At 31.2% G+C, this 16716-nt stretch overlaps 1 protein-coding gene across 13 annotated transcripts in view; it reads right to left on the reverse strand.

Moving 5' to 3' along the window:
- Positions 1-9517: 9517 nt before the first annotated feature.
- Positions 9518-16716, reverse strand: part of LOC127240924 (SNF2 domain-containing protein CLASSY 4-like) — a 65217-nt gene continuing 58018 nt past the window's right edge. For 11 of the 13 annotated variants that reach the window (XM_051259780.1, XM_051259781.1, XM_051259778.1 and 8 more), the window contains one exon: positions 9518-10936. In XM_051259780.1, the coding sequence (XP_051115737.1) occupies positions 9672-10253 (582 nt within the window). In that variant the 5' untranslated portion in view covers positions 10254-10936 and the 3' untranslated portion in view covers positions 9518-9671. The other 2 variants (XM_051259777.1, XM_051259784.1) reach the window with 2 other exon arrangements.

The following is a 16716-nucleotide window of genomic DNA, read 5'->3' on the forward strand; positions in this document are numbered from 1 at the left end:
GTTAGAAGTTGGAACTATTTTATACATTGAATTTTTCAAATACACCAAAAAACTCCGTGGAAGAGGTCAGAGAATAAATGGACAACAATAATTTTTTTTACAATATATAATGATTGAATTTAATATATACAACAAAAATAATTAAATCATACCTAGAGTTATGTTAGACGTCAAAAGTTGGAACTTACTTATCCATTGAATTTTTCGCATACACATAAAAAAATCCATGTAAGATGTCAGCGAATGAATAGATAACAATGAATTTTATTTATTATATATAGTGATTGAATATAATATATCCAACAAAAATATTTAAATCATACCTAGATTTTTGTTAGACATCAAAAGTTGGAACTAACTTATCCATTGAATTTTTTAACTTACACCAAAATAATCCGTGCAAGATGCCAGGTAAAGAATGGATAACAATGAATTTTATTTATTATATATAGTGATTAAATTTAACTTATCCAACAAAAAGTATTAAATTATACTTATATTTTTGTTAGACGTCATTAGTTGCAACTAATTTAATTCATTGAATTTTTCACAAGCACCAAAAAAATCTGTGCTAGATGTCAGGAAATTAATACATAACAATTACTTTTATTTATTATATATAAGGATTAAATTTGACTTATCCAAAAAAAAAAAGAAGTATGGAACTATTTTATGCATTGAATTTTTCGCATACACCAAAAAAGTCCGTGCAAGATGTCATAGAAAAATGGATAACAATGAATTTTATTTTTAATATATAATGATTGAATTTCATATATTCAACAAAAAGAATTAAATCATATCTAGATTTATGTTAGACGTCATAAATTTGAACTAACTTATCCAATTACTTCTTCACATACACCAAAAAAAATCCGTGCAAAATGTCAAGTAAATATTGAATAAAAATGAATCTTGTTTATTATATATAATTATAGAATTTAACATATGCAACAAAAAGTATTAAATCATAACTAGATTTCTGTTAGAGGTTAGAAGTTGGAACTAACTTATCCATTAAATTTTTCACTGAAAAAATCCGTGCAAGATTTTAGGGATAGAATGGATAACAATGACTTTTATCTATTATATATAATGATTGAATTTAACTTATACAACAAAAAGAATAAAATCATACCTGGATTTCTGTTGGACGTAAGAAGTTGGAACTATTTTATACATTGAATTTTTCACATACACAAAAAAACTCTGTGCAAGAGGTCAAAGAATAAATGGATAACAATAAATTTTATTTACGATATATAATAATTGAATTTAATATATTCAACAAAAATAATTAAATCATACGTAGAGTTATGTTAGACGTCAAAAGTTGGAACTTACTTATCCATTGAATTTTTCACATACACATAAAAAAATCCGTGTAAGATGTCAGCGAATGAATATATAACAATGAATTTTATTTATTATATATAGCGATTGAATATAATATATCCAACAAAAATATTTAAATCATACATAGATTTTTGTTAGACATCAAAAGTTGGAACTAACTTATCCATTGAATTTTTAACATACACCAAAATAATCCGTGCAAGATGCCAGGTAAAGAATGGATAACAATGAATTTTATTTATTATATATAGTGATTGAATTTAACTTATCCAACAAAAAGTATTAAATTATACATTGATTTTTCTTAGACATCATTAGTTGCAACTAACTTATTCATTGTATTTTTCACAAACACCAAAAAAATGTGTAAAAGATGTCAAAGAAATAATGGATAACAATTACTTTTATTTATTATATATAATGATTGAATTTGACTTATCCAACAAAAAGAAGTATGGAACTATTTTATGCATTGAATTTTTCGCATACACCAAAAAAGTCTGTGCAAGATGTCAGAGAAAAATGGATAACAATGGATTTTGATTTATAATATATAATGATTGAATTTAATATATTCAACAAAAAGAATTAAATCATACCTAGATTTATGTAAGACGTCATAAATTTGAACAAACTTATCCAATTAATTCTTCACATACAACAAAAAAAATCCGTGCAAAATGTAAGTAAAGAATGAATAACATTGAATCTTGTTTAATATATATAATTATAGAATTTAACTTATCCAACAAAAAGTATTAAAGAATAACTAGATTTTTGTTAGATGTGACAAGTTGAAACTAACTTATCCTTCCATTGAATTTTTCATATTCACTGAAAAAATCCATACAAAATTTCAGGGATAGAATGGATAACAATGACTTTTATCTATTATATATAAAGATTGAATTTAACTTATCCAACAAACAGAATAAAATCATACCTGGATTTCTGTTGGACGTCAGAAGTTGGAACTATTTTATACATGGAATTTTTCACATACACCAAAAAACTCCGTGCAAGAGATCAGAGAATAAATGGATAACAATAAATTCTTTTTATAATATATAATGATTGAATTTAATATATTCAAAAAAAAATAATCAAATCATACCTAGAGTTATGTTAGACGTCAAAAGTTGGAACTAACTTATTCATTTAATTTTACACAAACACAAAAAAAATCCGTGCAAGATGTTAGGGAAAGAATAGATAACAATGAATTTTATTTATTATATATAGTGATTATTTTTGTTAAACATCAAAAGATAGAGCAAACTTATCCATTGAATTTTTCAGATACAACAAAATATCCGTTCAAGAGGCCAGGTAAACAATGGATAACAATGAATTTTATTTATTATATATAATGATTGAATTTATATTATTCAACAAAAAGTATTAAATTATACTTAGATTTATGTTAGACGTCATAAGTTTCAACTAACTTATCCATTAAATTTTTCACATACACCAAAAAAATATGTGCAAGATGTCATGGAAATAATGGATAACAATTACTTTTATTTATTATATATAATGATTGAATTTGACTTCTCCAAAAAAAAAAAGTATGGAACTATTTTATACATTGAATTTTTCGCATACACCAAAAAAGTCCGTACAAGATGTAATAGAAAAATGGATAACAATGAATTTTATTTTTAATATATAATGATTGAATTTAATATATTCAACAAAAAGAATTAAATCATACCTAGATTTATGTTAGACGTCATAAATTTGAACTAACTTATCCAATTACTTCTTCATATACACCAAAAAAAATCCGTGCAAAATGTCAAGTAAAGAATGAATAACAATGAATCTTGTTTATTATATATAATTATAGAATTTAACTTATGCAACAAAAAGTATTAAATCATAACTAGATTTCTGTTAGATATTAGAAGTTGGAACTAACTTATCCATTAAATTTTTCACTGAAAAAATCCGTGCAAGATTTTAGGGATAGAATGGATAACAATGACTTTTATCTATTATATATAATGATTGAATTTAACTTATCCAGCAAAAAGAATAAAATCATACTTGGATTTCTGTTGGACGTCAGAAGTTGGAACTATTTTATATATTGAATTTTTCACATACACCAAAAAATTCTGTGCAAGAGGTCAGATAATAAATGGATAACAATAAATTTTGTTTACGATATATAATGATTGAATTTGATATATTCAAAAAAAATAATTAAATCATACATAGAGTTATGTTAGACGTCAAAAGTTGGAAATTACTTATCCATTGAATTATTCACATACACATAAAAAATTCCGTGTAAGATGTCAACGAATGAATAGATAACGATGAATTTTATATATTATATATAGTGATTGTATATAATATATCCAACAAAAATATTTAAATCATACCTAGATTTTTGTTAGACATCAAAAGTTGGAACTAACTTATCCATTGAATTTTTCACATACACCAAAAAAATCCGTGAAAGATGCCAGGTAAAGAATGGATAACAATGAATTTTATTTATTATATATAATGATTGAATTTAACTTATCCAACAAAGAGTATTAAATTATACTTTGATTTTTCTTAGACGTCATTAGTTGCAACTAACTTATTCATTGAATTTTTCACAAACACCAAAAAAATGTGTGAAAGATGTCAAAGAAATAATGGATAACAATTACTTTTATTTATTATATATAATGATTGAATTTGACTTATCCAACAAAAAGAAGTATAAACTATTTTATGCATTGAATTTTTCGCATACACCGAAAAAGTCCGTGCAAGATGTCAGAGAAAAATGGATAACAATGGATTTTGATTTATAATATATAATGATTGAATTTAATATATTCAACAAAAAGAATTAAATCATACCTAGATTTATGTTAGACGTCATAAATTTGAACTAACTTATCCAATTAATTCTTCACATACAACAAAGAAAATCCGTGCAAAATGTCAGGTAAAGAATGAATAACAATGAATCTTGTTTGTTATATATAATTATAGAAAATAACTTATGCAACAAAAAGCATTAAATCATAACTAGATTTCTGTTAGATGTCAGAAGTTGGAACTAACTTCTCCATTAAATTTTTCACATATACTGAAAAAATCCGTGCAAGATTTCAGGGATAGAATGGATAACAATGACTTTTAACTATTATATATAATGATTGAATTTAACTTATCCAACAAAAAGGATAAAGTCATATATGGATTTCTGTTGGACGTCAGAAGTTGGAACTATTTTATACATTGAATTTTTCACATACACCAAAAAACTTCATGCAAGAGGTCAGAGAATAATTGGATAACAATAAATTTTGTTTACAATATATAATGACTGAGTTTAATATATTCAACAAAAATAATTAAATCATACCTAGAGTTATGTTAGACATCAAAAGTTGGAACTTACTTATCCATTGAATTTTTCACATACTCATAAAAAAATCCATGCAAGATGTCAGTGAATGAATAGATAACAATGAATTTTATTTATTATATATAGTGATTGAATATAATATATCCAACAAAAATATTTAAATCATACCTAGATTTTTCTTAGACATCAAAAGTTGGAACTGACTTATCCACTGGATTTTTCACATACCCCAAATAAATTTGTACAAGATGTCAGGTAAAGAATGGATTTTATTTATTATGTATAATCATTGAATTTAACTTATACAACAAAAAGTATCAAATTATACTTAGATTTATGTTAGACGTCATTAGTTGCAACTAACTTATTCATTGAATTTTTCAATACACAAAAAAAATATGTGCCAGATGTCAGGGAAATAATGGATAACAATTACTTTTATTTATTATATATAGTGATTGAATTTAACTTATCCAACAAAAAGTATTAAATTATACTTTGATTTTTCTTAGACGTCATTAGTTGCAATTAACTTATTCATTGAATTTTTCACAAACACCAAAAAAATGTGTGAAACATGTCAAAGAAATAATGGATAACAATTACTTTTATTTATTATATATAATGATTGAATTTGACTTATCCAACAAAAAGAAGTATGGAACTATTTTATGCATTGAATTTTTCGCATACACCAAAAAAGTCCGTGCAAGATGTCAGAGAAAAATGGATAACAATGGATTTTGATTTATAATATATAATGATTGAATTTAATATATTCAACAAAAAGAATTAAATCAAACCTAGATTTATGTAAGACGTCATAAAGTTGAACTAACTTATCCAATTAATTCTTCACATACACCAAAAAACTCCGTGCAAGAGGTCAGAGAATAAATGGATAACAATAAATTTTGTTTACAATATATAATGATTGAATTTAATATATTCAACCAAAATAATTAAATCATACCTAGAGTTATGTTAGACGTCAAAAGTTGGAACTATTTTATCCATTGAATGTTTCACATACACATAATAAAATACGTGCAAGATGTCAGCGAATGAATAGATAAGAATGAATTTTATTTATTATATATAGTGATTGAATATAATATATCCAACAAAAATATTTATATCATACCTAGATTTTTGTTAGACATCAAAAGTTGGAACTAACTTATCCATTGAATTTTTCACATACACCAAAAAACTTCATGCAAGAGGTCAGAGAATAATTGGATAACAATAAATTTTGTTTACAATATATAATGACTGAATTTAATATATTCAGCAAAAATAATTAAATCATACCTAGAGTTATGTTAGACATCAAAAGTTGGAACTTACTTATCCATTGAATTTTTCACATACACATAAAAAAATCCATGCAAGATGTCAGTGAATGAATAGATAACAATGAATTTTATTTATTATATATAGTGATTGAATATAATATATCCAACAAAAATATTTATATCATACCTAGATTTTTATTAGACATCAAAAGTTGGAACTAACTTATCCATTGAATTTTTCACATACACCAAAAAACTTCATACAAGAGGTCAGAGAATAATTGGATAACAATAAATTTTGTTTACAATATATAATGACTGAATTTAATATATTCAACAAAAATAATTAAATCATACCTAGAGTTATGTTAGACATCAAAAGTTGGAACTTACTTATCCATTGAATTTTTCACATACACATAAAAAAATCCATGCAAGATGTCAGTGAATGAATAGATAACAATGAATTTTATTTATTATATATAGTGATTGGATATAATATATCCAACAAAAATATTTAAATCATACCTAGATTTTTCTTAGACATCAAAAATTGGAACTAACTTATCCACTGGATTTTTCACATACCCCAAATAAATTGGTACAAGATGTCAGGTAAAGAATGAATTTTATTTATTATATATAATCATTGAATTTAACTTATACAACAAAAAGTATCAAATTATACTTAGATTTATGTTAGACGTCATTAGTTGCAACTAACTTATTCATTGAATTTTTCAATACACCAAAAAAATATGTGCCAGATGTCAGGGAAATAATGGATAACAATTACTTTTATTTATTATATATGATGATTGAATTTGACTTATCCCACAAAAAGAAGTATGGAACTATTTTATGCATTGAATTTTTCGTATACACCAAAAAAGTCCGTGCTAGATGTCAGAGAAAATTGGATAACAATGAATTTTATTTATAATATATAATGATTGAATTTAATATATTCAACAAAAAGAATTAAATCATACCTAGATTTATGTTAGCGTCAGAAATTTGAACTAACTTATCCAATTAATTCTTCACATACACCAAAAAAAATCCTTGCAAAATGTCAGGTAAAGAATGAATAACAATGAATCTTGTTTATTATATATAATTATAGAATTTTACTTATCCAACAAGAAGTATTAAATAATAACTAGATTTTTGTTAGATGTCAGAAGTTGAAACTAACTTATCCATTGAATTTTTGAAAAAATCCGTGGAATCTGTCAGGGATAGAATGGATAACAATGACTTTTATCTATTATATATAATGATTGAATTTAACTTATCCAACAAAAAGAATAAAATCATACCTGGATTTCTGTTGGAACTAACTTATCTATTAAATTTTTCACATATACCAAAAAAATCCGTGCAAGATGTCAGGTAAAGAATGGATAATAATGAATTTTATTTATTATATATAATGATTGAATTTAACTTATCCAACAAAAAGTATTAAATTATAATTAGATTTTTGTGACGTCATTAGTTGCAATTAACTTATTCATTGAATTTTTCACATACACCAAAAAAATCCGTGCAAGATGTCAGAGAAAAATGGATAACAATGAATTTTATTTATAATATATAATGATTGAATTTAATATATTCAACAAAAAGAATTAAATCATACCTAGATTTATGTTAGACGTCAGAAATTTGAACTAACTTATCCAATTAATTCTTTACATACACCAAAAATATCCGTGCAAAATTTCAGGTAAAAAATGAATAACAATGAATCTGTCAGAAGTTGGAACTAACTTATCTATTGAATTTTTCACATACACTCAAAAAATTTGTGCAGGATGTCAGATAAAGAATGAATAACAATGAACTTTATTTATTATATATAATGATTGAATTCAACAAAAAGTATTAAATCATACCTAGATTTGTGTTATATGTCAGAAGTTCCATTGAATTTTTCAGATACACCAAAAAAATCCGTGCAAGATGTTAGGTAAAGAATTGATAACAATTAATTTTATTTATTATATATAATGATTGAATTTAACTTATCCAGCTAAAAGAATTAAATCATACCTGAATTTCTGTTATACGTCAGAAGTTGGAACTAATATATCCATTGAATTTCACATACACCGAAAAGATCCGTGCAAGATGGGAAAGAATGGACAACAATGACTTTTATTTATTATATATAATTATTGAATTTAACTTATCCAACAAAAAGAATTAAATCATAACTAGATTTCTGTTAGACGTCAGAAGTTGGAACTAATTTATCTATAGAATTTTTCACATATACTAAAAAATCCGTGCAAGATGTCAGGAAAAGAATGGATAAGAATGACTTTTATTTATTATATATAATGATTGAATTTATCTTATCCTACAAAAAGAATTAAATCATACATGGATTTCGGTTAGACCTGAGAAGTTGGAACTAACTCATGTATTCAATTTTTCACAAACACAAAAAAAAAATCCGTGCAAGATGTCAGGGAAAGAATGGACAACAATGACTTTTATATATTAGATAATGATTGAATTTAACTTATCCGACAAAAAGAATTAAATCATACTTGGATTTGTGTTTGACGTAAGAAGTTCGAACTTACTTATCCATTCAACTTTTCACATACACTAAAAAAATCCGTGCAAGATGTTAGGCAAAAAATGGATCACAACCATTTATGAGAAAATGTCAACGGTGTGTTTGTTCTGTTTTTTTTATTTTTTTATTTTTTTTTTGTGAATTATAGTATGCTGGTAAATATATATATAATTTTAAGAAAAAAAACTATATATTATTAAATACTTAAGTTTTTTCTTTTGGACTTTTTATTTGTAATATGGTTATTTTTATTATTTTTTCTTAAATTATATTTATGAGCCAAGACATAGAACGTAGTTACATAGAGTAAATCCAGAAGTTAACTTAATAGTTCCCATCCCTCAAAAAAGTTCATCAAAAAAAAAAAGAAAACACAATTTGATTTCCTGCCTTGCACTCTGTTCCAACTCTCTACTTTCACAAGATCATGTAGTATTTGTTAGAATTTGTTTCACACAACGGTAGCTTTGCTTTGTATGGAGTTGAGCACTAGTTCGCCCATTTCAACCCCGCCAACAAATTTCTCTGCAATCAGAACCAAATAATAATTACACATGAAAATCGAGGACAGAAAATAATAAGAGAGCGAACAACTGATGATTGATTGTGTTGTTCTTACAATTTGGGACCAGAATATATCGCCACTGCGATATCCTCTACTTAGAACATCCAACATGGATGTCGTTACGAGGAGTACGGCCTTCATCAAGAATCACTAGCTCAGGGATCTGAAGAAGTGTCGTCCTCAGAACTTCCAAGTTCTGTTCAGCACCGGTCCTCTGCCCCTCCACGTGCTTCTGCGCCGTTAACTTCTCCAGAAGATCATAGCTAATCTCCGAAAGGCCTCCCCCTCTCTTCCACGAATATATTTTGACCATGCGATATCAAAATATTAAGAAAACATTCTTAAAACCTTATAACTTAAGCTATCCAATCAAACACATTTAGTGCAAATATAGAGCAATTGCAAAATTAACAATCGGTCAAAATAATTAAAAAGGTTACAAAATTCATCATAAATCTTTACAAATCACAACCTATTCTACAAGTGTCTGCATTTTGACTCTTCGCCAGGAATGAGCTTTGATGCCTCGACTGCTTGCATATCAATTCGATTGGTTGGCACTTGCGACTTGCATTTTTGGGTGAGGTAAGGATGAACAGTTACCAACGAGAATCCAAATTCACTCTTAAATGGTTTCCTCAACAGTTCCTCTTCCAGCCTGTCGATCAGTCTCTTTTGCAATCCAGTCGGTTTCAGGAGGATTACAGAGTCTCTTAATCCAGGGAGATTATTTTGTAGGACAGTTCCCAAATGCAAGATGGAGACTTTAAGCCTCTCCACTACACGATTGGCTGCTCCGGGAAGTAAAGCAGGCCGAGAGCTTTGGGCTTTCTTGTCTGAATGCATAATTTCAGCGAATTTCCGATCCTGCTTAATCTTTCCTGCCACTGTCGGCCTTACGATCTTCAGGGTATTGAACAGCTCTTCGAAGTTGTTTTGGAACGGCATCCTGGACAATATGACACACTTTTCTGTCTTGAGCTGAACTAGGGATGTCCAAATCTTACTCCTGTTGTTTCTAGGAGTATGGCCTTCATCAAGAATCACTAGTTCAGGCATCGCAAGAAGTGTCGACCTTAGAACTTCCAAGTTCTCTTCAGCACCTGTCCTCGCCTACATTTTCTTCCTCCACGTGCTTCTTTGCCGTTAACTTCTCGAAAGAATTGTAGCTAATCCCCAAAAGGACTCCCCCCCCTCTTCCACGCATATATTATGACCATGCAGGTAGCCTCCATATCGCGGCATCTGATCTTTGGCCCTTTAAAGAGATGGTCAGCAGCCGCCCTCTCGTCGCCGATGAATGCTGGATTGTTCAGGTTGCGGAAATGAAACACAGCCCTCCACATTCTGAACTCTAATTCCCAAGTACATAGTATGTTTTGCTGGTATGATAATCATGGAAGACAGTTTGAAACATCTTTAGATACGTCTCAAGGAATACAATCGTCAGATGTGTCTTTCCAGTACCTGGTGCATGAGAAATGATGCATTCGCCCACCCCAGGTAGATTTGAGTTCTTTAACTCCGAAATATCAGTACTTCCTGCCAAGTTCTTCAAGAGGAACTCAAATCCTTCTTGCTGGTGTTCATAGATAGTTTCTCGTACACCAGCCTTGATGCTCCAAACAAAGCCGCTAGTCTAGCAGCATCACTACCGGGAGATAAATGGCGCCAAGATCCAGACCCTCCCGTTTCTCCTGCTTCTTCTTCCTGTTTTGCGGAGCATGTTGAGCTTTGATCACCTGCAAAAGGAGAAAGAAGAAGTCATATAAACAGGGGTAGCTGCACAAATTTTAAATCAACCTAAAATTGCACTCACCTAGTTTCGGATAACAGAATAGTGCAGAATTAGTGAGAATAGATATAAATTAAGTGGAACAATTTTGATGTTACCAACAGTTGGATGATTTTCGGATTTAGTTCTTTAGAGGAAGCAATTGATATATACTTACCCATGGAGGAAGTACATCCTTCGGATGAATCGTTACATGATCACAGTCGATACAATACAGTCCTGAGTGTCTATTCATGCAACCCTCGAGCACATCTGGGCTCCTGAGTGTCTTCCTCCTCCTCATCCACTTGAACAGCCTGCAGGCCGGGAATGCAGCGCTAGTTATCATATTTGCTTTCTGAATTAAAATAGTGCTGAATTAACTCTGAATCTGTGTCGAATCAATTATTCTCTGTTGAAACTAAATGACATACCTCACGGCTGGTAATCGTCCCCATTTCTTCCACAGCGCAGTTAAAGTTCAACTCTTCAATAAAAATCGCCCGCCTCCTTCGTCAACTCAGCTTCTCTCTGCTCCTCTTCTGTCAGTGGCACCACATCATCCTCAAAACTGAACTTCTTTAGAAGAGCAGGGTAGTCTTCAGCTTCGCCTGTATGCATTATCCCAGATGGTCGTCCGAGATGGATTCTTCTAGGAACTTGGAGATGTCAAATTGTTTTGGCCTCGTCTTCTTCTCTTTGGCCCTTGTTATGAACTTCGTCATTTCCTTAAGCCAATAGGGAATGTCATCTCCATCACTGCTGTTTCTGCTAGTCCGTGGAGCTTTTTGAAACGCTGTGCTTTTAAGATTTCTTCGACTTCACAAATTTCTGACCGCCTCCTCCACTTCGTCTTCCTCTGAGGAGAGTTCACTGCAGCCTTCCATTTTGGATTTCCAATTCCGTGCTGCTCTGAAGACTCCACAGGAGCGCCTTCCTCTGCTGCTCGTTATGCTGACACTATCCCCTGAATCTCCTTCCAAATCGCCAATTTCATGGCATTCTTCAAGGGGAGCCACGAATTTTAAATCAACCTAAAATTGCACTGACATACTTTCGGATGACAGAGTAGTGCAGAATTAGTGAGAATAGATAAATTAAATCGAACAATTTTGATGTTACCAACAGTTGGATGATATTCGGAGTTTAGTTCTTTAGAGGAAGCAATCGATATATACTTACCCACGGAGGAAGTACATTCTTCGGATGAATAGCCACATGTTGACTACCTCACGGAAGGTAATCATTTCCATTTCTTCCATAGCACAGTTAAAGTTCAACTCATCAATCGAATTGTCCACCTCCTTCATCAACTCAGCTTTTCTCTGCTCCACGTCTGTCAGTGGCACGACATCGTCCTCATAACTGAACTTCTTCGGAAGTGCATTGTCCCAGATGTCAACTCTTTCGTCATTTTTCACTTTTCGGCTCTTTGTCAGAGTGAAGTCTTCATTGCCAGACAGCTCATCCACAACATAAATTATCGAACCTTTGGTAACAGTATCCACCGAATTGGAGGGCCTATCGGAAGGGCTGTCAGAATTATCCTGGTTGGTGCGGCGATAAGAAAGTTTGCATGATCGACATGGCCAGCGACTAGCAATGGGAATTGTGAAAACCAAAGAATGGACAATGCTAGCGTGGGCATGAAGGCTCTGAATTTTAAACTATTTGGCAATGATCCTCTTGCAGGTGTTGGGGCAGCTACAGAGAGTGTCTCGAGTTTCAAACTATTTGGTGTGATGGCATCTACTACTGTTTCGGGCAACAATGGTGTTGAGAAAACTCTGGAAAATTGCTCGAGTTTGAAACTCTTTGGTACGGACGTAGCTACTGATGCTTATGGGGGCATGAAGGGGCCTCTGGAAAATGGGTTGGATTTTCGACTGTTTGGGGTGACGACACCAAATGTTGCAGACAACAGTTCTCTTGGGGGAATGAATGTACCCGAAGAAAATGGGTCGGGTTTTAAGCTGTTTGGCGTGAAGGCATGTATTGGCAGCAACAATGTGATGGAAAATGAGGAGGGGGTTTTAAGCTCTTTGGGGTGAATGTACCTTCTTCATCATCTACCTCTTCAAAGCTATCGAAAATGGAGTTGTCCACCTACAAAAGTGAAAAGCAATTGCAAATATGACGATGATTGCAGTTATTGAAATAGAAGCAGTATAGCTTCAAGAACATTATACTTACCACGAGCTCAAAACCTGGTATGCATCAAGCTGCACATGATCACGGGCCGTGCAAATCAATCCTCGGCTACCCATATATGACAGGCCATGGTTTCCGCCGGTGCGTCCTTCATTTTGAGCTGCTTGGCGTGCTTGTGTTGAAAGGCTTCAGCGTCAGAAATCCCAGGGAAACAATAGTGAAACTGCACTACCTTCCCGGCCAGGTATCTTAAACAGCACTGTTACATCTGCTTTGTCATTGGCTGTTGGTTGATGATTGTGTATTGATTCCAAAACTTCAGGTGTTAAAACTCCAGATCAAACTAATAGACAGAGTTCCAATGAAGGTAAAGTTATTCCCTCTGTGACTAGTCGAGGAGGCACAAAGGCCATCCCATCTCCTGTTGTTAATCCCTTGATGCCTCTCTCATCGCCCCTGTGGAATATGGCAACCCCATCTTGTGAGGGACTGCCATTGAGCAGGATGACCAAAAGCTCCACTTTCGATTATCAGGCTCTTTCACCCTTGAATCCGAGCCAAATTCCACCTATAAGGAATTATGTAGCACATTCCTCTGGGCCCTTGCAGGCTTCCTTTCCAGTACCCTGGCTTGCCTCGTCGCTAAGTTCTCCTTTTGATATCACTACTAGCTATCCTAATTTTACAATCATGGAGCCAGTAAAATTAACTCAAGCCAAGGAAACATTCTTGCCAATCGGCACGGGCACAAAGCACATCTCTCCCATTCCTGCTACGCTGACTGCACTAATCCTTCCAATGGACCACAGAGGAATTCCAGCATCTCCGGTGTTATTTCGGACAGAAGAACTCTACCAATCCTTAGTGAAGGAGACGTCAATTCCCTTCTCTCATCTCTTAGTAAGATGGCTTTGTCATTCCCCTCGAGCCTCGACCGAGAATACCTTCTCTCGTCTCTAATCATAATAACGCTGTTGTACATTCCCATTGATGATATTGAGCTCGTGATGTGTTGGTTCAAATGTATCATTCTGTTTAGCTAATTTGAACTCAATTGGAATGTTCTCAATGCATACTTTGACTATAATCAGTGCAGAATTTAAAGAATAGTGGAATATTTTTAATGCATACTTTTATTATAATCAGTGCAGAATATAGACAAATGTGCACTAAATAAAATGATCATTTTCATATAAAGTTAGTGCCCATCTATCTATATTGTATGTTGGTTCTAGATTTAATAAACATAAGTGTCCAAAAAATAAAATAAAGTTTTAGTTTAATTTAAATTGCGGCAGACATTCAACAAAAAAAAAATTAATTATATGGCCAGGAAAGATAAAGAAATTAATTAAGTATATAAAAATCCTATTTTATTTGTGACTTTAAATTCAATTTTAATATTATTTTACCCTCAAAACTATTTAGATAGGAAACATCAAAACTATTTTAATAAATCTCATACGTAACACCAATGGTTACAAAAGAAAAATAAAATTTTTAATATAGTTGTTAAATCAAGATTAAGGTTTCCTTAAAACCCTTCTCCCCCCTTCTCTTTTTATGATCTCAAACTAATTTTTTCTGCAAATTATGAAAATTCCATTATAGAATTTTTTTTTTCTTAAGATTTATTAGGGCATACCCTTTTTTTTTTTTTTTTTATACTACAAAACTAATCTAACCAAATGCTCTTATCCTATGGAACTCTAAACTTCAGTTATGATCACTCTAGAAAAATTGGCAAAAACTGGGATCAATCTAGTAGGCAAAAAGAAATCAAACATAAAGCTAATCTTCCCAGACATATAAATCACCAAAATGAATACGAAAAAAAATTGTCAAAGTCAAGAGAAAGCAAAAAAACCTAGCGATCTTTATTATACGTAATGATTGAAATCAAGAGAGCAATATGTTTCTTTTCCTTCCCGATTAAATTTTTGGATATTAAATAAGTTTTCCTCGGAGAAAATATCATCATCGAATCTAATTTTTAATTAAAATTTATAATCTAATAATTATTTTAAAATTCAAAATTTGTTAATATTTATAAAATAGAAAAAAAAAAAACTTCAAAAAACAAATACATACGCCACAAATTATTGATTTAGTGCAATAACTGCAACTATAATTATTACAAATGATATTTTCGGATTGAGAAAAACGAAAGACATATATGAAAAATGAAGCAACCATGGAAAACAATTACATCATGGACCATATTTTAAGAAATTGCAAAGAAAAATAACGAGTTTTTTTGCTGAACCCAAAATGTTTGGACATTCTTTCCAATTAATATTATAAAAACTACCATGTATAAATGTATTTACACAAATTACATAATATATTATATCTACTAAAAAAATCAATAATTCAATATAAAATATTATATTTTATATTACTGACGCACTTCCTTACATTTAACATTAAAAATGCATCAAACACAAAACAAACACACTCAAATATACCAAACAAAACAAAAAAATACTTACAGTTTTGTAATGGACAAAGGATGATGAATTCCTATCTTCTTCATGGCTTCTAAAAAAATTGCATAGGTTGAATAAATAGGTCTTTGCTTTATTATTAATGCAATTAATTATTTTTCTCTCAAATTTTTATATGACATGAGAGCCAATAGATCAAAATTATGTTCTCGACTTCCGGCCATCACCGACTCTCACCTCCGGCACCACTATGTTCCTCGTCGTTTGGCGACCCTTCTTCAGAAAAATCTCACCGATCAGCGGCGCACATGTAGGTCACATGCAATGGTCAACTCTCACGCTACCAGAAATTTGACCGGTGCGTGAGAACCACCTAGACATCAATCGCCGTTATCTTTTGTTTGCCGCCTCATCTCGTCCTCCCCTACATGATGCTGTCATTGGATTTTTTTTGGTGACAGTTTTATTTTTTGGATTTTTCTGTCATGTTTCTGTAATCTACCGGTTGTTGTATTATATCGGTGGAGTATTGTTACTGTCATCATCAAGGTCATGTCATTCAGAATTATCATGTTAGAGCACTTCGGAATACGTGAAATATTTGGTCTTTTTATCACCTTCTAGAATATCATGGCTCTCACGCATCAAGTTCTTACTTCTAGTTTCTCTCATGTCATGGCCATTTCATGTAGTCCTTTGATTTTGGTTGTTGCAATCATATGACACCTACACTTGGTCTCTTGATCGATGCGTACCTTGTGTCATCTTCATCACCTATACAGACTTTTAACGGGAGCCACATGGATATCACTAATTCAGAATCTGTATCTTTACAATTTACACATTTTCCTGATACTTACTGCATTCTCTAGTTGACTATAAATCATGTAACAGTTAACCAATTAATTGACTAGAGACTTACTGTTACTTTCTCCTCTACAGTTGTGCAAGTTCACGATCAATGTACGAGTCAAATTCTTAAGACAGGTCTAAAGGTGGGTCATCAATTTCTGGTACAATCTTTGAAAATTGCTCTCCGTAATTTTTTGTTGTTGCTACTCATACTTCCCTTATTATCCTTCCTTCCCCTAGTCTCTAGTGGCCCATTTGTCTTGGTCATGCATCTTCATCTAAAATTCAGTCTCTGTTT

Source organism: Andrographis paniculata, unplaced genomic scaffold (genome assembly GCF_009805555.1).
Source record: "Andrographis paniculata isolate CXL003 unplaced genomic scaffold, ASM980555v1 Contig80END, whole genome shotgun sequence".
Lineage (NCBI taxonomy): Eukaryota > Viridiplantae > Streptophyta > Magnoliopsida > Lamiales > Acanthaceae > Andrographis > Andrographis paniculata.